General features: G+C 45.1%; 1 protein-coding gene across 5 annotated transcripts in view; it reads left to right on the top strand.

Annotated features, from left to right (window-relative positions):
• LOC118310752 (zinc finger protein 521) overlaps positions 1 to 21,577 on the top strand; it is an 88,576-nt gene extending 66,999 nt beyond the window's left edge. For all 5 annotated transcript variants that reach the window (XM_047331965.1, XM_047331964.1, XM_047331962.1 and 2 more), the window contains 3 exons: positions 3,229 to 3,360; positions 9,309 to 9,424; positions 20,101 to 21,577. In XM_047331965.1, the coding sequence (XP_047187921.1) occupies positions 3,229 to 3,360; positions 9,309 to 9,424; positions 20,101 to 20,130 (278 nt within the window). In that variant the 3' untranslated portion in view covers positions 20,131 to 21,577. The remainder of the gene's footprint in view (positions 1 to 3,228; positions 3,361 to 9,308; positions 9,425 to 20,100) is intronic.
• The last annotated feature ends 2,518 nt before the right edge of the window (positions 21,578 to 24,095 follow it).

The raw sequence follows: 24,095 nt of genomic DNA, 5'->3' as shown, positions 1-24,095 counted from the left end.
AAGTAAACAGCGCAGAGAAATAAAGACCACTCTTTCTGAGAGTAGTTTCTCCTCTCTCCCTCTCCTGTCCTCCACATGGGAGAGATATTAAGCGTTTGTGTTTTAAGGAGCTGTGAAATACATAAACCATGAGCCACAGGAACGCGAGGCCCTGTGGATATGCAGATGGGCTTACTTTGCTGGTGTCAGGGATGCTTAGAGGGAGCAGGCACAGGAGCAGTTCTCATCTAAAGGATTTTTCTTAGGAGTGCAGAGGGACAGGGTGGTGGCAGCGGAGAACACTCGGGAGACTCAGAAACAGGGAGTGGTAGGAGGACGAGGATAGAGAAAGAGAGCTGACAGTCCCCTGTGGCCCTGTAACTATATCCAGAGTCTGCTCACTGCACAGAGAGGGGTGGGGGCTCACGCAGGGCCGTGCTGATTGGACAGCCCTGGAGAAGGGCTAGGGGAGCGACAGGAAGTGACCTCAGCCCAATGAGGCAGCGTTAGGGGCGAGCAGGCTGACTTCCTCCCTTGGCTCTCACTAAGAAACAGACTGCCAGCCTGATTCAACCCCTGTTACACTGCTGAATATACTGTAAACCTGGCCCTGCACAGGCTGCTCGGAACAGACTCACGATCAAATCCTCCATCGGCGGGGGGGGGGGGGTGTATAAAACATATGAAACATATAGTTGAATAACAAATACATATCAACAACTTTTTTGTCAATGAATCCCATAAAAAAAAAGAAAACCGACACTGAATTAATCCTAAGTGTTGTCAGTGGAAACAAAGCCTGGTGCAGCTCAGTCCTTTTGTGCCTCAGACTTTTGTCCGAAAACTATTAAAACACACGAATGAGCCACACCATTGCACTCGATGGCATGTTCCTCCATTACGATCAGTATGGGCATTGTAGTTTATTTTGAATTCCACCCACACCATCCTGCAAGAGGACCGAATGTGTATCAACCCATGATAAATTGCTCCCAACAAATGAGCAATTTACAGCTGTTTTACTTTTTTTTTTTTTTAAAACAACTATGATTTCCGGAGGTTTTGGGAAATTACTGTTTCGTTTTCCGACTTGTGTGTACAGTTCTGAATCTATATTAGGAATGAGTGGGAGGGGTTCGGAGGTATTGAGATTTTTAATGACATTAAAAATATATTGAATAACATCAGCCTTATTCTTCATATTTGAAGCATACAATATTTGTATGTTTTTGCCATTTTTCTGATGCACCTGATCACAGACATTAACAAACACACGTGCGCTGACACACACACACACACACACACACACACACACACACACACACACACACAAGGTCAGTCAGGCAGGTGCAGAGTTATCTGCATAATGAAGCAGGCCAGGTCTCCAAAGAGACAGTGTTGTGCACTAGGGTCAAATGAGGGCTGCGCATATGGCAAAGTAACAGATCTGTGAACCCTGCCGCAAGCTTGACCTCGGTGCACACCCTCACACAGATAAGCAAACTGAATGGTGATCAAAGAGGGCAGTGATCCTCTCGCACGGCTGTGTGGAAGCGCTCGTGCCACCCTCCTCCCACTATTCCACTAATGCCTGCTGCTGCACTCGGTCGCACATGTAGGCTACGGAATATCTCATCTGTCGAATGCATGACTGCAGAACACGCCGTCGACTCTTTCCCTTTCAAACGGTGATGGGTTGCTTTGATCAGCTTTTACCTTTTGCCAGACAGTCATGGGGGAACGTAGTCTGTGAGCTTGCATGACAACTTATGCTTTGTTTTTGTTTTTTATGCTCCAGACACCTCCTTACATACCATGCCATATTTCTATGTTAGCAAGAAAAGCTTGTAAAAGAACATGTGGTAGTGTTTAACAGTAAAAAGGTCAATATGCTTACACACCGCAAGAGATGTTTCCAGTCCTTCCTTTTATCACTATTACTCATTATCAATCCATAGGTGTAGAAAGTGAGAAACTCTGCTACATATGCTCTAAGTCTCTCATGAAGGATCATCATGCATATTGCAAGTGGTTTTTGGAAAGTCCGCTGAAAATATAATTATAGTCCAAAAATCCTTCATTAAGTAAGATTTTTACACAGTGATGAAACAAGGTGAACATTTGAAGCTGTTTCCAAATTAAAAAATTCAGCACACTTGTTTTACCTGATTTGCCATAAGCTCCTTCGATTAACCCTCCACTCGGATCCTCTAGGACCCCGAGCCGGGGCTCAGCTGGTTAGGTGAATTGTGTATTTGTGCTTTTGGTACCCAGAGCCTTTGTGGTGGGCACTGGGCCGTTCCCATCTAGGGATAAACTCTTGATTAGTCCCCAGCGCATACACCCCACCCCCTACTTTTGCAGTAGCTGGCCATGTCGGGCTTGGCAGGATTTGATAGAGCACTAGTCGGGGCCCCATGGAAGATTGTATAGGCCGTTTATTGACGCACTGGAGATGGGAAGTTCTGTGGAAGTCTGAGTCAGCAGATCGTTGTGTTGCAAATGAGTGTGCAGTTTCACAGCCTGAACAACATTTTTTTAAGCTATCTCTGGCTACGACCGAGGTAGTCTGATGTCAAGATAGATGTGTGGAAAATTCTAATGCCGAGCAGATAAACTCTGTCTTGCTTTTATAATAACTGTCATATCACTGTATCAAAAACGTTGACATGTGAGTCTGTTGGATAGGAGAGTTGTTTTGGCAGCCTTGACAGTCAGGTGAGAAGATGGTTTCTTGATAGGAAATGGAAATGGATTATCATTATTTTGTTGTTCCTGCAATAATGAACTTGCAAGAGCAAAATGTAATGTAGACCTTTTAAGCAATAGACTATTTTACTATTCTACTAGATTTATTTTTGACTCATCATTTGCAAAATGAAAATGATTTTCAGTTTCCTTCATGACGACTTCCCTCAAATCCGTAGTCATTTGAAAATGCTATTTGCACGTAACTTAATCAAAAAAGCGACACTCCATGTTCAAAGTGCAAGACCTCGTCAGAGAAATTAGGACCGCAGCCGGTCGTCCAATTTGTGCCTGATGGGAGCAGATCACACATTATATTATTTGGTTTCCTAGTCATGAAAATCACAGGCAGGAGTCCTTGGCATAAAAATTTCGCAAATTTAAATTCCACGTTTAAAAAAAAGAAAAAAAAGACAAGGAACCACAACTCTGCTATTTATGCTCTGCTTATTTTCCCCGCTTATGATTTTTTCTGTGTGTTTTTGTGTTTCTTCTCTGCAGAGGAAGGTTTGAACCATGAGTGCAAGCTCTGTAGTCAGTCATTCGACTCACCTGCGAAGCTTCAATGCCACCTGATCGAGCACAGCTTCGAGGGCATGGGAGGGACATTCAAGTGTCCTGTCTGCTTTACAGGTGCGTATTGTGCATGTATTCACGTGTGTGTTTTTGTGTGTGTGTGTGTGTGTGTGTCTGTGTGTCATGACTTTGCAACCCAACAAACTGATAGGAAGATAATAAAGGCAATCACTTTTTGTGCACATGTTAACTTATCGGATACATTTACATTCTCAATATGCAAATATGCAAAGCTCTGCGTTTTAAGCATTTTTTTTTTAAGTGTGAAACAGCAAATGGGCTCTAAATGAGTTGCTAAAGGTCAAGCAAGCAGGTCGGCGAAAGCTGAGAGTAGTTTGCTGCATGTGGCTTTTTATTTAGTCAAATTGCCTCCAAATCAAGGCCAAAGAAGTGTCATGAGGTGAGAGGGGGAGAAAGCGGGGGGGGGGGGGGGGGGGGGGGCTGCGGGCTGTGGGGAGATGGGGGGATGGAGGAGAGGGGAAAGAAAAGGAGATGTGCTAATTGTGGATGGCAGTGGTGCTGATAGCTGTAATGATCTCATCTGTCTCTGTGCGTGGAGGTGGAAGGACCGGACTCCTCCTGAGAGGATGGTGCCCTCCTTCAGTGTCAACAGGGTTAACTATCTCTATAATGAAATCTGCAAAGTCGTTAACTTCAGCTCTTCACTCTTTCTCCCTTCTCAGCTCTTTACTCTTCCTCACACTTTTTGGTTCCTCAGCTCATTTCCCATTCTTGTGCTTCCCGCCCTCGCCGCCAACACCGCCGCCCCCCCACCCCCCCCCCCCCCCCCCCCCCCCCCCCCACCCCCACCCCCCGCCACCCATCACCCAAAAAACTAATTTGTATCTCATCCACTCGTTATATTAATTAACATCATTACCTCACATTTAGCATTTTGCTCCCAAATATCTTCTTCTTCACATTTCTGCCTCTTCATGCACCTCGCTACTAAGCTCTTTATTCATTTCCCTTGTCTCCATTTCCCTCCACCTACTCCCTCTACTCCATTTTCCTCATTGCTGTTTTGGCCTTATCTCTCTTTTAGCAAAAGCCTATTGATATATCCCCACCCCGAACCCCCCTCCATCCCTCACAGGGGTCTGGGCATTTAATATACAGAGCATGCCTCCTTCATCTGAGCCTTCATTTTCCTCCGCCAGCTTTGACAGACAGGTCCCCCTTCTCCCTCCGCGTCCATATCGATCACAGCACATGAGAGAGAGGGATGCTGGGAGGGAGAGGGGAGGAGGGAGAGACAGAGTACACCCTCAGGACAGTGGTCGCAGAGCAGACAGACAGATGGGCGAAAGCCTACGTTAGCACGGCAGGCTGCCTATGGACTGAAAGGCCTCCCTCTGTCGGGGATGTGGGGGACAGACAGACTGAAGTCAGTGCACTCGGAGGAAGAGGAGAAATTGAGAGATTTGCTGACAGCTGTCCTTGAATATATTTGTTCAAGTAGAGCAAAGACACAGGTTTAACACCCTAACATAAATTGACAAACACCATATTGTTTAATTAATGTTGTGTTAGCAGGCTTTAAGGCATACTGTACAATAGTGAAAAAATATTCAGATCGTACACACAAATAAAAGTAGCAATAAAGGAAAGAAAGACACACACCAGACTACATACCAGCGTCTGTATTGGATTTTTTTCTACATTGCGGCGTTTCCGAGTCATTATGTCAATGTAGTACTACTTTGCAACAGCTAATTTATTATTATATGTAGAGCTATATCACACAATAAGATGTTCACACTGAATGCTTTAGAAAAATGCACCTACAATATCTGCAACTAGCTCAATGATGACATTAGATGATGTTTCTTCAGTCACTTGGTTAAGGTGAAGGGAAAGTCGTGGTCTCTGTTTAACATTGAACAAGTCCACAACACTAGTGACTTAAAAGCACAAGGCAGTTCAGGATTTAAATTTTATACAAGAACACAGGAAAAACACATTTTTTGGGTTGTGAAACCGTCACTGTTTTTGTTTAGGTTTGGGGATGAGCTTCTGTTTAAAAGTCACGGATAGCGATCAGTTTCACACAGGAAACAGTGCTCCCCTGTGTTTTGCCTACTCATCTGTTCACCCCATCCTCCTCCTTGCTCGGACGTTGTTGCTCTGTACACTACTTCACCGCGCTTCCTCCTTTGTTCCTGTCATAATTACCGCAGCCGCCGGCTAACATTAAAAGTACGTGGTCGTAATAAGCTCTGCTGAGGTCGTTTCTTTCAGGAGGACGTCTCAATTCACTTTGAGGTTCATTTTGTTTAGTCGGTGTGGACGAGTTGCCGTCGGTGAGTCGTTGCGCGCACTCTTCCGAAAACTTAATTTACGGAGTTAAAAGGATCCCTGTTAATGACGTAATGAGTCTGAACATTAAAAACAAAACTTTGATCAAACTAGGTGGCGGCAGCGATAGTTGCTGGGTCATTGAGTTCACTCCATTAACAAGGTTACTCTTTGTTAAAAAGATCATCCCCACTCGATGCCCATGTTTTAGTTTGATCCACCCCGCCATGACCCGAAACTCAGTGGGGGGCAGGAAGTGATTTTCATTCTTTGACACACCTGATTATAGTCAATCCACACCGAAGGGAACGGAGGGAGGACAAATCCTACGGCAAACCAGACCAGAGGAGGGGAAAAGTAAGTCATAGACAGCAGATGAGGGGAGACAAAATAGAGGAGAAAAGGAGACAAAACTTGGAGGCAGCCGAGAAGGTTCCAACTGGCAAGTTTGGATGTGAGATGAAAGTGGGGAAGAGGAGGAGGAAAAGAGAGTTGCGTAGGGGAGGGCGGGTAAATGGAGAGAGGTCCATAAGCCCCAGGATGATGAGAGAGAGGCTGACTCTCCCAGGACAGATTTGACAGGTTTCAGAAGTGGGGGAGCCTGCAGCTAGAAGTGTCTGCCTGCACCCTTAGGAGCAGTAGTGAGGGCTGGTGTGGAAATTGTGATTGGGAATATGTGCTTAAGACAAACAAAACAGAAGAAAGTGTGCCTGATGAAAGTCGTGCATGTTGGTGTGTGTGTGTGTGTGTGTGTGTGCGAGCGCTTTACTTATGTCACAGCATGAAGTGCAAACTTGACAAACTACAGGATGCACAAACTCAGTAGTTTAATTAGCTTACTGTTCAGTTGCTGCCCACACTCGGCTTGTGTGGTGTCAGAATCATGACAGCTCACATCCAAAACATTGACAAAGGCTTAGCTTTAACGGAATATTAGTGGTTATCAGCTTACAGCGGCAAATCGTCTTGCGCAGCCTGATTTGTTTGTGTTGCCTCGGAACACTCGGATCAGCCCCTGCATTGTGAACTCTTAGATTAGGCAGAGACGAACTCATGTAGGCTAGACGAATAAATAAATGAAAAGGAGAAAGGGGGAAAAAAAAGTTTATCCTTTTTTTTCCCCCTCCCTGCACAAACAGCTTAGTATTGGTGCAGTGCAGCCTGCAGAGAGCACCACCCTGCCAAAATAAAGATGAGCTGGGGCCTGTAGTAAAGGAGACGTCTGCCATGGGCGGCCCCTGAGATCTAATCAGAGGGCTTAATATCCCCCACAGCGAGGAGACCTTGGCCCCTCAGCCCCCTCAGCCCCCTCAGCCCTGACACCCCTGACGCCCAACCCGGCTCAGCGCTCTGTTCAGCTCTGCTCTGGCTCCATGGCCAACAAACTCCACAAAGTTTTCTCTCTCTCCCTCCCTCTCTCTGTTCTCTCTATTCTCAGCAGGGACAGACACAATGGCCAGCCACTGATCCTGTTTGGTTTTGGATTATTTCTTCCCTGTTTCTGTATGTCCTCATTTTAACCCACATGGAAGACGAGCCTCTGTTCCTCCTCTCTAAACGGGCAGTGCAATAACACTTTTCGTACGTGACCCGTCCGGCCAAATGCCAAATAGAATGTCCCTCCATTGCCCCCACGTTTCAGCTTATCCCTTCATTACAAGCCGCATGGTGATTTGAAGAAACGATGATGACAAAGGCAAAGCATCTAAATTGTTAAACGCTCACAATTATGAAGTGATAACCACGGTTCTATATGAGCAAATGCTCAATTTTGCAATCATCTTTGGAATCTTTTGGAATGAGCTTTTAAATCTGTCAAAGCTGAACTAAATGAATTAGCTGAAAAGTTGTTGAGCTCTCGTTTACATCTTCGCCTTAGTCTGGCCAGAATCTTTTGGTCTTGCAGGAGACTTGTGGGTACCATTAATTCATTTTAGCCTCTGGCAATCCACAGCACTATAATTTGATAAATGCACACAACATGTTAAATGTGTGTCTTCCTGGAACTGGACCAGATACACATGTAAACAGAGAGAAACAGCGAACTTGACATCTCAGTTGTGTTTAGGCCTGTTGTACAGTATTTGAAGGCCCCCCCAAGTCTCTAATCCATTTTTATTTTTGCTGTATTGACTTTTTCCTCCTCTAGCCAAAGACATAATGAATGCTTCCTGCAGCTGCTGTGACCTGCTTCTGAACAGAATATGCAGATAAAACACAGCAAAAGGGGGAAAAAAATATTGTTTATCAGTGCATTTTTTTCTTCTTTCAGAGCATTCACAAAGAAAATTGTCGTCCTTTTATGGAGCATAACAAACATGCGTTGTAGCCGAGGCCTTAACCTTGAGCTCAAATGTTTTGTAACAGACTGCGAAAGCAGCCATCTATCTGCAATTATGTTTGTCTTCATATTGCTGTGGTCATTAGTTTCAGAAATGGACCACGGAGTTGTTGTTTGTTCATTAGTGTAGGTTTGTTCATTTCTGGTTAACATGCTGCCATGTTGCAGGGACAGCTGTCACACAGACATTAGCAGTCTGAAGACATCACCTCAGTGGGCCTGCTTTGGATCTAAACTTTTATTTCCCAGGTCAGGAGTGTGACATTCAATGAAGCCGAGTGTGTCTCAAGTGTACGCAGCTCAATAATTAATAACCGCTCTCCCAGGTGAGCTCAAATTGGGACACGTTAATGTTGCAGAGCCCCTCCACGGGGCTGCCGCGACCCCAAAGCCATCTCCGACAGACACCTCACCTTTTGAGGCGATGCTTTTTTTTCCCCCTCCCTCTCCTTGTGGCCCCACGGTGCATGCATTAGAAGAAAAGTTATTTTGAGCTTTAAGAAATTCAAATGAAGCCCCCACATGCTAACTTTTCCAGAGCATCCAGACCTTTGAGATTAGACAGCCATCCTTAAAGCACAAGGGTCTGGGATAACAAACGGCATGTTTGAAGTGCTCCTTGGAGAGTGCAGAGACACACACACACACACACATGCGAGACACATATACTCAAGACGCACACAATCGCATCCCCCTCGGCTTTCTAGTGTGGACTATGACTTAATTAAAGCACAAATGTATGGTATATGTTTTAAGTGCCAGCCAGTTGTGTGTTTATGTGATGGTGGATGTTGCCCGAGTCTGCATGAATAAATAGTGCAACATCATGAATATTTATATCGTCAATATAATTAGCGATGTAGACTAATGGAGGCCATGTTTTCCACTTGAAGCCATGCCAATTTTTTTTTTGTAGTTGTTTATTTCCTGGCTTGTTGTCCCCACAGTATTGCTAAATAAAGAGCATCATTATTCCCAAAACATTATGCCACTCGCGAGGTCTAGTACCACGAATATGACCACTCTAGTTTTACTGTCAACACCTAAATTGTTCTCCTTTGTTTCAATTATATATCTCGTAACAAAGTATTTTTTTTTCTATTGTTGATAGTGTATTCATTTGTTTATAATTACGCAATTTTCCATGCCATGTCACATAGTCTTCATTTTTTATTAAGGCAGATGTGATTTGGATGTTGCCTTCGTTCCCTTAATGCAGGCAACAAGGCCCTGCTCCAGTTTACCACAGTCAACAGTACGGTGTGATTTTGTGAAACCCAGTCTGTACAACACTTGGAAAGGCTGTGAACAATTTCTGCTAACGTTTATGAATTTCTCCGTATCTCCTTTCTCTGTGTGTGCGCAGTGTTCGTCCAGGCCAATAAGCTCCAGCAGCACATCTTCTCTGCCCACGGCCAGGAGGATAAGATCTACGACTGCTCGCATTGCCCACAGAAGTTCTTCTTCCAGACAGAGTTACAGGTGAGCCTCGGGCTGGCGGAGCACAAGGGCCACCAGCAGAAACTGCGACCGCTAACCACACATGACAGCTTAACAAACACCAAACACCGAGCTACCCCCCCACCCCCCACCCCCCCCACCCCGGCTGGGGTGAGAGACTCAGAAGGAATTATTTCAGTCCATTTCCAAAACTCATTTGTGATGTGCAGATACGATTTGATTTGCTTATTAGACCAGCAGAGCACTAAAATATCTGGAATTAGAGGATTAGTGGAATGCTCGTTTTTGAAGAGGTAATTACAGACAGTGCAGAGGCAAAAACATAGTTGAGTCAATACGCCTGCATCTCCCCTCCTAATCACAGAGGAGGCCTCGTGGCTAAATATGAGCTTTGTCCTCTGGGAGACCATATCTGCCCTTCAACAAAGTTAGTAGTTGGACTTATGAACTCGCAATGTTAGAGAGATAATCCATTTTCTAGCAATCTTTTTCGCTGGTCCTTGGAGAAGCTGAAAAAAAAGAAACAGGCCTTATTATATTATTTCACTGTGGTGGTGTTTTCAAGCAGCTCTGTTTTGTTTGGGGGATTCTCTACCATACACATGGCACACTTCTCATATCCAGATCTTTTCTCTATTACCTTTTGAAGCTAAATCATTAAAACATGAGTAGTCTATAACCACCGTGTTCAGTACAATCACGGATATAATGCTTAATTTGCCTTAAGCGCAGCGAGAGACCAGCAGCTCCTGACCACATCCTCTAAGTCCCCCTATCTGAAAATTGGATTAGCAGCACTCTCCATTAGCAGGTAGCCAGAGGAAGTATCCAATACTCGGCAGCCTATTGATCGGCAACGATTTTCATATTGAGATTCAGGTTGTAAACACAGAGGCGTCTGTATGCCAGGAGGAAGGTGAATGTGATCATTATCGGCTGGTTATTTTTGAGCACCACAGCTATGAATAAAACACGCCCCCGATCCAGCACCATGCAACTCCACCACATAGAAGGTTACTTAACAAGCGTCGCACTCCCGCAGACTACCAAAATGGAGTCTTTTCGTTCATGCCAAGGCCTCCTGTTTATCACATTTTCATCCCTCATTGGTACGAGCGCTCTCCGTATAGCAGGGGTTGTTGCAGGTACCTGTAAACAATCTCAAATAACCTCGGGATGTTTTCTGACTTTTTTTTTTATGTTTGTTTGGTTGACATTTTTTTTTTGAATGAAGTGATCTCCACCACCCAGAGGTGTTGTTTCGTGCATGATTATAGTGTTTAACACTCTGTGTGGAGAGACGAGAGCAGGACATGAAAGACCTGTGGCACTTTGTCGTGAAACAGGGGGTTATGAAAGGAGAGCAGGGATGAGCTTGGGGGATAAGACAATCATCATGCTCAGCCTGTGCCATGCTCCGAAAGGCAGTCCCATGTGAGTGCATGCTCACACTCTCTCACAGTACTTATAGATACTAGTACATATACTGTTTCTTATCACATTCATACAGAAAAATCCACAATGTCAGAGCTTATTCACACCATGACCAGCTCAAAGTAAATGAATGTGTTTTCACAGCTCCATCTTAATGTCAGGATGGAACTTCAGATTTTAGTAATGTTAGATTGACTTTCCCACTATCTATAGTTTAAAGCCTTCAACAAACAGTGCGGGCTGGAGTCTTGTTTTTAGTTGTTTTGGGTTTTTTTGCAGTTGCCATTTCCCATGCATCACACTTCAAAATGTCTCGCTGACACGGGGCAGTCGTTTGTCAGTCTGTCTGAAGTGGAGCTGTCTTCCTGCAGAGAGAGAAGTGGAAGCCCTCTCTCTTTGCCGGTTCTTGAGTTTGGAGTTTTCTCCCTATTTCTCCCTGACACTCTGGTCCACTCGCCGGCTGCCGGGGCTCCTCATCTCTCACAGTAGTCGGAGGGGTCAAAGGGCCAGTGCAAGCTGGGAGAAGGAGCGGCGAGAGGGAGAGCTGCCACGGCAGGTAAAGGGAAGCAGGAACGATATTTTATTAATTTGCTGCTGAGATCCTGAAACAGACCAAAGGCTGTGACAGGTATCCAGTGCACCGCTCCACATCCTCCCCCACCGCCTCCCCCCGTGAACTCTACCCTGCGAGGGGCTAGCCAATTTTCGCCAGCCTGTCGAGATGGATGATGGGAGAGCATCCGTCTAATCAGCCCTCCTAGGACCCCCCGCCCAGCCGCCCCCCTCAGACCCGCCAGATTGACTGACTCCTGGGCCTGTGTGCCCCAGAATCCAGATTCCAAAGGAGAATAATCTCTCTTGCTCTCCCTCTCTCTGCCTACATTTCTCTCTTTCCTCTTTTATTCCTCTTTCAGACAAAAAAATAAGCACTGAGATGCACAGACCACCATTCCCCTCGAAACTCTCCAGAGGACCCTCCACCATCACACACACTCACACAGCCTCCACCCCTGCACACCCCTCTCCCTCACCCCATTAAAATATGGAGCAAAGTCTAGATATTTCATGAGGTGCTGATGGGGAGGGCAAGTGGGCTGGCTGTGCAGCGCTCTCTCTGACCCTCAACTGCTGGCCACCCCTAGAGCAACAACGAGGCAAAGCTTCACTATATACTCTCACCAAATATAAAATCCACGGTCCTCTCGTTTTAAAGGCAGCTGTCCCCTTATGGGAAGAAAAAAAAAGGTGTCCCAGCGTTCTAGCAAAGGCCACATTGCAATGTGAAACTTGATAATAAACCTCCTTCTCCCTTTGCGTTGGCTTCAGATACAGTAGCTTTTCACATTGCGGAAGGAAATGAGCCACTGACAATGCTGCCAGACTGGATTAATTAACCAGATTCATTAACTGATGAATGCTCAGTATTAGCCACAGCTTAAATCTGACATTTCTCTGAGTGCAGTTCATTTGTGAGGAAACGCACAAGTTCACCTCCTCCAGCGATGCGGAGGAGCTGCAGTCGGAGGCTCCTCTCCCACTGATCCCACTTCCTCCACGGACGAGACAATGAGATTGAAGTTACACAACAGCGAAGATGACATTTTCCTGCGTGAGATTCCCTTGTCCCTTTTAAGCTGGGCTGTCTTTTATTCCCTCCATCCTCCAATTTCATTATCATTCCTTGGAAGTGACATGAGAATGTAAGTCATGTGTTAAGTTGTGCCGCGATCGGCGGAGGAGTGGAGGGACCGGGGTACTGTACGACTTCTCCCTCTTCTCAGTCGCCCGCAGGACACGTACCTTAATTGGAGTGTCTTTTAAAAGGATTCCTTCAAAGACAATCCGAGGCTCCCTGGCCTTAATGAGTGCTGAAAGTGACAAGAGCACATCTGCATCATGTTCTACTTCCCCTCACAAATGAGATTCTCCTCTCCCCGTGTGATAGCCATTATGGCCAAGCTGTGACCAATTCCACTGTTTTAATTAAGCATATTTATAGGCTTGGTGGTCACCAGGTCAGTGTAAACAGCTATGCGTGTCATAATGTCTGTCTAAGACAGAAGATAGGGAGGGAAGGGGAGACATGGACAATGAGAGAAAGCAGGCAGTGGGAGAGAGAGCAACAAAGGAAACAAGTGAAATTGGTTGAACGCATATATTACAGACTTAACTTCCCAGAAGTATTTTTTTTCATTTTCATTTCTTCTTTTCAATTAATTTTAAAACATGCCCCCAAAAACGCTCCCGACTGCCCTGTGTCCCAAACACGTGGTAGGAAGCGAAGCTTTGTGTGTTTGTCCCTAAGTGGCTCTCAAACACCCCATTTTCCCTGAATATCTTGATCTGCCAGGTTTGACAGCTCTTCATGCTTTTGAAAGTCGTATATATATTTATTTCCTTTTATATGACAACTTGTTTAGTTTTTTCTTCATCACCCCAGGTGCTCAGATTTCTGTCACCGTTTCAAAAAGTTGCACTACAAAATAAAAAACAACAGTGAATTAGAGCAACAAAAGCTGTTTGTGAGGCTCCGTCATTAATATTTAAGCTTATCTATAATTATGTACAACACTGTACACAAACTGCGCTGCACTGTAAATGGGGACATAAACACCCTTAGATGACGAGTGATGTATCACAATAGTAGTGTTCTAGTTTTGTAGGTGGATCAGAATTAGACAGCATGACAGACCTAATGATCCTGGGAGGATATTCCTTTTTCTCAGTGTGTGTGTGTGTGTGTGTGTGTGTGTGTGTGTGTGTGTGTGTGTGTGTGTGTGTGTGTGTGTGTGTGTGTGTGTGTGTGTGTGTGTGTGTGTGTGTGTGTGTGTGTGTGTGTGTGTGTGTGTGTGTGTGTGTGTGTGTGTGTGTGTGTGTGTGTGTGTGTAGGGAGAGAAACTGTTTCATGTGCGTGTACTTCTGTGTGTGTTCTGTATGTATTTGTCTTTGCCTCTTTCTCTCGCGGGGTCTGATATGTGCATGCAAACATATTGTCTGGAGGGAGACATGACAAAAACTCCCAGAAGCCTTTGAGCTGTTCCTTTTTTTCTCTCTCTCTCTTTCCTCTGTTGCACCGCTGGGGAAAGTTAAATCCAAACAAAGAGGAGACGCTTGGTGTACTGTGCTAGAATCCATCACCGGATCTCTCCCTCAAACATGTCGCCTTTACTTTTCTTAGTTGACTTTTTCAGCAACTTTGATGAAGACCATTTTAAACGCTTCTCAGGAAATTCACGACAGGACTAATTTACTGTCTGTAGTGATTTGATTTTCAAGCGTCTCTTATGCCGTTGTTGTTGTTTTTGTTAACCAAACGCAGCAGAGGCCAGAATAAACAGCATTAGAACAATTATTCCCTATTGAATTTTATATTCACACACCGCAACACCAACAGTGATTTAACTCTTCAGTTTTGGAAAAGGATGCTGAATGACACCAATTGTCGGTCAATTAAAAGCTCATTTAGCGAATCGCTCCTCCATTTCAATGGGAAAACATGAGAGTGCCTATCAGTTCTCGCTTCCTCGCAGAAGCGTTGAGATGTAGGAGAAAATATAGTCCTCAAAAATATCCACATTTGTGAAGTGGCACATCTAGCAGCACACGAGAGGGAGGTGGGGGGCTGGTGTGGATGCTCGGCAGCATCCATAGTCAAAGTCTGTCCCTGACTGAAGTGGTTAAATGTGAGAGTAATTGTGTTTTGTTTCTGGGACTGACATGTGGAACCCCATGGACCCCATCTCCCTCCCAGTGACAGGCAGAGATCCTCCCCCCTCGCTCTGTCTAATTAGAGGATGTAGCCCAGGGCTCATGTCCCAGGAAGACCCATCCCCCTCCCAAGATGGCTCCCCAAAGAAAGCCCTTAATTGGGTTCTTTAGTCATAGTCTTCATTTTGGCTGGAAAGGCATCTGTGTGTTGCTATCACCCCAGAATACAGTTTGTATCGCTCTCTTGTGTTTTTTTTTCTCTCCCTTCCTCTCTTTCTTCTCCCTCTTGCTGGTCCTCTCTCTATTGCTTTCCCTCGCTCCCTCTCCCCGTCTCCTACTCTCTCCTCACTTAATGAGGCCCCATAATAACACAGCAGTTGTGCAGTTGTTTTGCTACCTCAGTCAAACAGCGGGATCACTGCATAGTGTGTTTCTAGTACCATTCACTTGTCTACTTAGACAAGGTAATGAGTATCATTTGGAGCTACAAAGCACCAGCCTACAAAAAGGGTGGTCCGTCATCTCCGGTTTCACCTCACAAGTACTTGCTTGTACTTTAGTTAGACATCTAATCAAAGCATTTCAAGCCTTATGGATTTATTATATAATTTCACCAGCTTTCAGCGTGAACATGACCGGACACAAAATGACAACACACGGAAGACATCGAAATCCATCGCTGTTGTCAACTTCACCGTAGCCTGGTGCTGTTACTGTATATGACCGCGACTCCCCGGGCACCTCACTTCAAACAAGACAGTCTGTTACCAAGGAGACGGTGCCGGTTGTAGCACAACAGTGTTTGGGGTCAACCCTCCCCACGGCCTGATAAGTGATGACTGTGGAGAATGCCAACTGCGGTATTATTTATTTATTTGATTGCTAAACTAGCCAGCAGTAAGCCTGGCCTGAGGTCAGAGCAGGAAAGGATTACTCCCTCAGTGGACCGGTCAACAGTAGGGAATGCACAAAGGGAGGACTGAGTCAATACTGGACCGATCTCCACACACCACTAAAGATCGGGGCAGAATGTGGCGCTCCCGTCCTTTTCTCCACCGCCGCTTTGAAACGATGAGAAAACATTTCCGCGTGGCGGCAAAGAGTTTTCACAAAACAACCCAGGACGCAGTGGGGGTCATTAATGTTCATCCTTCAATCATCACGCAAACATAAATGAGCCTAAATATCCAAGTCATTTCCTTGCGTATAGTCACCCTGCAGTTTGGAGCCTCGGAGGAAGATCACAGGTTCTTTGTTTTAGTATCATTAGGTGACATTCTCTTATGCGTTAATTAAATTCCTGAGTGATGACTACGGGTATGCACCGGTCTCAGTGGTTTTGTGCCCACTCCCCGTGCTCCAGATGCAGCTATCCAGACGCACGGAATGTCAGGGTAAGAGAGAAACTCAGGACTGACTGACAAGGCTTTTTAATCAGAGCTTAGAGGGGGATGTTTACAATTTTGACTGTTCTTTCAAAATTTTGATTATAGATAAACCAAATATGACAATTTAGCTGCAGGGGTTAAAATGAATGTGCTTAACTCTCCTAATTAAATAGTTTCATTAAAGACTAATCTTTACTGTAAGTAACACTCACTTGACTTACTTACGCGTCGGAGCTTCCTTCTCTCACTAGTAAATAATTTATGGCTACAATATTTACAGAGAATTCCCAAAATGTGTTCTTAACTGGGACATAAACAGTATTATTGCTGTTTTACATACTGACATTTTATTCGCACCCAAAGAATGCTTTATTTCAAGATGTGTGTGTGTGTGTGGATGAAATCAGAAAATGATTCATTATAAATAACCGAATGATATCGTTGCAGTTCTTTCTTGACTTGCTCTGGGCTTTTTTTTATCCAAACCAATGAATTAATTACAATTTAGGGTTAAGGCAGTTTTATGTGTAAAATATCAATTCAAATTGTTGTGTTTTTTGTTTTTTTACTTTTCTACTTTTGACTGAGCAGAGTTGTTCCTGCACTGGTAGCTTTGTAAACATTCACGCATTTGTTTATGCTTTTATTAGTTTTCAGTTTGTGTGCTAATATTAATTTGGCAACATTTTCATTTGGTACACATAATATAATCAGCAGTGAATTGTTTCAATTCAAAGCTACGGCACTTGGAAACTGAAGGCTACACAGTGCGACAGATTCTGGTCTGTGTGTGGCTCGACACTGTCTGAGAATCGGCCCTGGCCTCAAAAAAGGCCGGTATTGCCCACTCAGCTTTCTAACCACTCAATAAGGGCTGGGTTTAATGTTACATGCAGGAAAGCACCAGGTGGAGGAGCAGACACGATGTACTCAACATGTGCTCCGCAGGAATTAACATTACGCTAATCAAACATTGTTAGCGTTCCGATTAAGCTTTACATCCTCTCCCTGTGATGTTGGACAATGTGCAGATTGTCTTTAATGCAGCGAGATCAGACGAAACGAGGGCTTGTGTCTGCCAGTCCACTAGTCCTGCTCTGTGGAGCTGATGTAAGAGGTGCACCTCTGTTGCCTCACTGGAGACCGGGTGCTATCGATGGAGACCAGAGCAATGGGGGGACGACATAAAGAATGATTAGTTAATAAATCAACTCCCCAGCCTACTTGCACTTTCCCGCTCTCTGCTCTTCCCCAATCGTTCCCTATTTTCCCCTCTCCCTCTCTCTGTCTGCCGCAGCGTTAAATTCCTAAGACATATTGCACCTGTTTGCATGGGTACACAAGACCCCTGCTGGGTGTTCTCCCTCCTCTTCCACTGCCCCTGAGGGCGTTGCAGTATAGGGTGATGTAATCAGATGAAAGTGGTGGTTTAGCGGTGGCACAGAGCCGGTGAGAGAACAGGAGAGGGGGAAGAGGCTTGCTCCGAGCCAATGCAGCCAGTCTTCATAAGGGAGAAGCGGGTGCGCATTATTGATCAGAGCAAAATTTAATTTAGTGGAGAATTGACTGCTATGGTTTACCTGAATGCGGCTGGTGACTGGGCCCTGCAGCAGGCCTGTGTGGCCAGCAGGTGGTTGAAAGGATTGAGGAGGAGATTAAGGGTTGGATAGAAGGGAAGGAAATGGATGATAAGGGGAATGGCAGAGTTTCAGGGGGAATAGGATGGCATTGAACAAGGGAGTTGGAGCTAAAAGGCTTAATGGAGGGCATCTAATCCTAAATTGCAGTGTTTCTGGTGTGACACCATTAGTGACATCCCCCTAAATGGAGCACTGGACATTTTGGACAGTTCCTTGCATGGGGTGTGAACTGTGTGTTCAACGTCTAATTTTGGCATTTTGGTCGCGTACTGTCTATATATTAAACATATGCGGTGTTGATGCAGAGGCACTTGAAGAATTTGACAAAGATCGCAAAGTGAATTTGCGCAACCCCCCCCCCCCTCCACCCTCCGTACCCATACACAGAACAGTTTATAGCTACTCTGAGGAGCTCAGTATCCACAGAGATAAAGGTATCTGTTTCACTTTCTTTTAACGTTTTTTTCCCCCCTCTTTTCCTCTATTTCCCTTTAGTCTGCATGGCTGCCAAAGCCACTGAAGTCGTTTAACACTGTCCTTGAGAAAGCCCTCAGTGAGAAAACTCCTGGCATGTTTAAGGAAAAGGTAGAATGCAGTGTGTGTCAGACAGAGCCGGGACATGCAGGGGGGGGGGGGGGAGCTATTCCCCAGAGGGGTTATTTTCCCCTCTAATAGCTGTTACGAGCCCTACATTATATCCAAGGAGCTACGTTCCTTTGGGGTCCACACACACACACACACACACACACACACACACACCTAGGCGCACTGGCACACTCACACAAAGGCATGCACACTCAGTTGAGCACAAATTTTTCTCTCTCTGTTTCTCTCCCTTCCACATACACACAGACACACACACACACACAAACACACTCGCCGCTTTGCTCTCCCCGTGTCAATATCCTGCCATTTGAAGTCACGTACTGCAGGGGCTTCTGGGAGTCGCCGAGGAGCCAGGCTGACGGGTAATGGGCCGCATTCATTAATAAGGTTGCCGTGCTCCTGTCCCTTCTCAGCAACGCCAAGGATGTCTTCACCGGGGGGTAGGGGCTTGGTGGAGTGTGAGGAGGGGGGAGGAGGTGAGGTGGAGAGAGAGAGAGAGAGAGAGAGAAAAAGTCCCGTGGGGAGTTTCCTCCCAGACTCACTTAAAGGAGCTTTATTTCAGCAAGAGAGGAGAGAGTAAGGCAGAGGAGCTGTCCGGGGCCTTCTCTTTAAAAAAGGGAGCGCGGGCCCAGGCGAGCCACACTAACCCTTACAAGGGTCACATTCCTGCTCCCCGTCAAACAGCTTATTACCCCACCTGTCGGGAAGTAATCGCCCTAGCTGAAAGGGAAGCCGTCAAGGTGTTTAAATGCTTTATATGGAAGCAGCCGAAAGGGTAAAGAGGGAAGGAATGAATGCTAAGGGGCCAATCTGCAGGCACTGCCCAAGGGACTTTTTGCACCAACAGCGCTGAAGGTGACTGCTTTGGTAAACCCTCTCACTGAGGTTGCAGTAATCATTTTAGATTGTACATGTCTCAGAGTTTTATTTGAAAACTGGTAAAGCAGCATAAGCGTTATTTCACATGCTCGTTCTCTGCTTTTTTCTCACGTGTTTGCAGGTCAAAATGCTTTTGTGCGCTGAGGTGTGTGTGTATTTGTGCATGCATGCGTGCTGACGACTCTGTGACAGGTGTGTCTAGTCCATGCCAGTTTAAAGAGTCCAAGGCCGTGTTTTAAACAGAGCGCAGCAAGTGGGGCATGTAGTTTGCATTAAAGGGATTAGCAGTCACTTCAAAAGATGACCTGGATTCAGCCCACCAGGGACACCAGTTACACACCCCCTGGTCCACACTGCCTTTAAAGAACCTGGCACAGCTGCCCCACTACAAACCCTCTGAATGGTCTGTGTGTGTGCCTGCATAAATTTGGGAGAAACACCAAAACAGAGTGATGCTGTCAGCTTGTTATCCTGTCATAGTGAATTTTGCGCCTTTACATATTTACAGAAGTGTGGGGGGGGGGGGGATCAAATCATCAACATCCTCACCTGCGCCTTTCTCAACTTTTCATTTTTGCAGCACATTCTATACGTTTAAGTTCTGGATAGACACGACTCTGAGGAAGGTATTCCATCAGGTGTGTCCGTGACTTGTTATGGATTTCTTTCCATGGACACTGCCTTTGAGAGGGGGGCAGAATTTCTGAGGAATGGGATGTTATCTATCAGCGTTCTTCTGCTATCCATAATCCAAGAGTGAGCTGCCATTGATCCACAGACAGGCCCGACACCTGTGTAATTTAATTGGATCTGGATAATGAAAGCCTAATAATGACGATGTACAAATGTCAAGATAATCAGATGACAGTGCCCGTCAATCTTCACATTTAGAATACATTTTAAGGTGCAACAATATTGCTGGCCTCCGTATGGAGCAGGGAAAATATGTCTGCTTAATGAAAGGAAAGAAAAGAAATGTGAAAAAATGCATCTGTCGCATGTGATCATAACGTTTCCCCCGTTTCTCTTTGTGTCCTTGCAGAACCACACGTTGACTCAGCACAGCAGCTAACATGGTAGAGATCAGCGCCGTGGCCAACAAAAAAGGATCGTATGATGCCGAGAATGTCTGACCACCAATTACCGTCAGTGCAGTTTTCCACTGGCTGTCTTGCACTGAACTTTCCATTCAGTTACACCACAAGGAACCATGCCACAGCAAGAAAAGAAAAAAAGCAAAGAAAATAAAAGAAAGAGGGGGAAAGAACATAAAAGAACCCTCCCCGTTCTTTACTGGCCATTATTTCAAGAATAAAGAATAAGCCAACTTGTTTGTACATAGAATTCTTCATGTGTTGCTTAACTACAGCTATATTGCAATCTTATACAGTATTTGCCAATGTACAGTTCAAAATGTTTGTCTTAAAAAAGAGAAGGGGGGGGGGGGGAAAAGATCATTGACATTGTTAATCAGACCAGATGTGACTCTAACAGTTATGTAAAGGAGAAACAGGGTGCCCCTGAGAGTGTAGGAAACTGTAGGAACCGGCAAGTGTTGTCAGGAGGACTCTTTTCATCAGCGCCACTCCTACTGCGCAGTTTGTCACTCTGCATCCTGACATTGGTCAATCATTATGGGGGAGAAAAGCTTGATTCACCAGCATAGGCTGAGATCTTGTCTGTGTCTGTCCTCACATGGCTACCAGAGGACCAGCTGAGAGCGGTGGTGCGACTAATCTGCGCTGCCTGTGCTGGGGTTCCGATGAAATGAAAAGAAAGAAAGAAAAAAAAAAAAACAAAGCCAACACAGAGGAGAGAAAAAACAGGACAGGATGCTGATATATGCAAACGCGGTGACACAGATTTGGAAAAGGCTAGTTCTTCTGGTTGGCTCGTGAACAGAAGCTCCCATGTGGCTCTGAGAGCATGGGGAAATGTTCAGCCCACTGACTCAACCTGTACATTTCTGTTGTTAATGTTTACTGCTCTTTGAAGCCTGGAGATTACTGGATTTTTTTTTTGTTGTTTCTTTCCTTTTTGTTATCTCTACATATTTTTCACAATCGGACGAGTAAATCCATTTGGATCATGAAGATTGAACGCAATTTCAGTCTGTCACGGGGATACGCCGTAGTTACAAAGCTCCGTCCCTGGCTCTCCTGGAGAGTGCCCGAGTGCTCTTCTTGTTCCTTTGCAGTATCTCATCGCTCCCTGCTCAAGCTGGAAGCCACTGTGGCATTGTGGCACCATACGAAAAACTTTAAAGCATTCTGTTATGTAAATGTTTTGCATTCATTGAACCTGAGATGCACTTTTGTATGAAACTTTAATGTTTTGACATTTTGATTGAGAATTGTTCGTACACAGTTTACGGGAAATCACCATCTCCTGCTGCTGAAGGACAGTTTTCTCCAATGTTATTAAAAATGTATTGTACAAATATGGAGTTCTGTATTTGGCAGACCTCGTTTTTTTTGTGTTGCACATGTGATGGAAATATTAAAAACTGTATGAGGAAATGGCTCCGATGTCCCTTTATTATCCGTCTAAAAGGGGTGTGTGTACCTGTGTGTGTGTGTGTGCGTGCGTGCGTGCGCGCGTGTACACAATTAACAGACAAGACCTATGACAGCATAAAAGCGATCATCATCAAAAGCTTACACTGCTTTTTTTCATTGTCTCAAATTGCATCCTATTTTTCCCCGCTCCCTCGTGGCTCTCGCTAACGAACATCTGAGCATCTTAAGGGAGGTCTGTGTTATTAATGACTCCATTACCCATCACCCTGTGCGGTCCCATTCTACACACCCTTGTGCTAGGTCTATTTAGGGAGCCCCCAGCGCTCCGGGGGACCGATGAAAAGATTCTTCTGCCTTTGCCGAATGGGACAAAACCCATGCAACAACATCTGTCTGTCTCAGCAAATGATTCATCAATGGTGACACGCACGCAGCATAACATTTGTTGAAGCTTTCAGTTTTGTTTTGAAGAGGCCCCGCTGCAGCTCAAAGCGCTGTAACTAGGTTATACTGTGACTAACAAATAACTGTAAAAAATAAAACATATACTTCATTTTATTGGAAACTATACGGTGAATTCTTTACTATATGATTTATGCATATTCTAACTTAAATAAATCATACAATAATAGTAACATTGACGCGATCCCTCCGGATGAGGCATGATATTAAAGCTCATTTGTCACGTAAAATGACTGCAGTGTTTTATAAAGCATCTGTGTAATCGGGCTTTGTGAAGTGTGTCTTGCTGAATTTTCTTATGCGCATGTTTTCTGTCATCTGTTAGCTGTTATTACATTACTGTAATGAAGATCCGATGAGGAACGGACTGGGCCCGTAGCAGCGTCAGACTTCCACAATGGAAGCCCCCAAATCAGAGATGGTACGGTCCAACATTAACTGTCATACTGAATGCAAGCTGGGCATCCATTAAACAACTTTGCTAGCATCTCCCCGTGCCAGGCACTTTTAATAAGCTTCAAGGGCATTTGAACGGGTCCAGAACTTTGCTTTGCCAGAGATGGACTGGCCCACATCATCCATTACATTAAATTGGGTGGCGGCCTCCAGCTCATATTTATGATTTAATTAAATTCACTTGTGAGGCGTATCAGGACCACTGCGGCCTCCCTTTTAAAGCCAGCCTAAGCAGCAAAATACACACACACACACACACACACACACACACACACTCACACGGCTACACACGAGTGCATACACCAGCGTTGTGTTTCTGACACTCGCCCAAGTGTGAGACTTTGTGGGCGCTTTGGCAGGGGCGTTCTCAGGGGTTCATTTAAAGCAATATAATTACTCAGCCCCCAAGTATTCTTCGATCAGAAAGCAGCAGAATAGATGGCTTGTTCAGAGATAACTTAGCCCGGCTGATCCTCTGTGGTGTCGTCGCCTGAGCGTAACCTCAATGCAATTGGCGCTGAATGCTGCCAAGAGCCTCGCCAGTCCTCAGTGAAACTGGACAGTCGGGCCAGATGTTTGGGAGTCGCGGAAATGCCATTGTTCTTGTACAGACTGTGTTTAAAATGTCATTTTGTTTTTCTATTTGACAGACGATTGCCCATAGTCCTCCAGAGGAAACGTGGCAGCCTCATGTTAAGACTTTATTAAAGAATTATGAGATCCTACTGAACCTGCGCAGCCTGGTGATATCCAGGAAGCTCAAAATGTGCCATTTTAATCCTGTATGAACAACCAGCCCCAATACAAGTATACGTTTAATGCTTGTCCCTTGTGTTCTAGTCTCCTTGCTGTTACTCTTCTTTGGTGCAAAATTTAGTTTGGTGAAAACTCCACATTGTTAGGCTGTGCATTCCTTTCACTGAAGGAGACCTCAGAGACCTCTTATGGCATTCAATATGTGCGCCCAAGCATGAGATCCAGATCCATTTGGCCGGGAGATCCGCTGGGAGTGTCTGGGGTAACCCAATCTCTCACACCGGCACTTCACATCCAGAGAGCCATCTTTCCACTTCAGGACTGTGTCAGCGAAATGGAAGCCTCGACGTCAGTGTGCAGCCCTGCCATTGTGTTTATGCATAGAGCACAAGGGTTTTTGCTATTGTCTTTTGTGTATTTTCTGTTTAACTTTGTGAACGTCCTGTTTCTGGGACTTTGAAGTGTAATAATAGCTGTACAAGACGGTTATGAAAGCTGTGCATTTGCTGTCCTCAGAGTAAAGTTACTTCAAAGATGTTTTTTCCTGAAAATGTATGAATGGAAAAGATCTCAGGTAATAATTAGAAGCTCGACCTCAGGTCTTTCTTAGGACAGCCACCCTCATCCTTCACTTCAAACTACACGAGTAAAACAACTTGAACGCGTGTGAATGGATGAATGGATGAATGGATTTTAAAATGAAATATTCATTCAGTGCTGATTTGTGTTGGGATGATGCATCTCTCCATCCATTTTATAAGCCATTTGTCCCCTTTCAGGGTCACTGGGGACTGGAGCCCTGCCCAGCACACAACTGGGCAAGAAGAGTCGCCCGTCTACCAGG

Source organism: Scophthalmus maximus, chromosome 5 (genome assembly GCF_022379125.1).
Source record: "Scophthalmus maximus strain ysfricsl-2021 chromosome 5, ASM2237912v1, whole genome shotgun sequence".
NCBI lineage: Eukaryota > Metazoa > Chordata > Actinopteri > Pleuronectiformes > Scophthalmidae > Scophthalmus > Scophthalmus maximus.
Note: the sequence above shows the minus strand (reverse complement) of the source record. Positions and strands in the feature narration are given on the sequence as shown.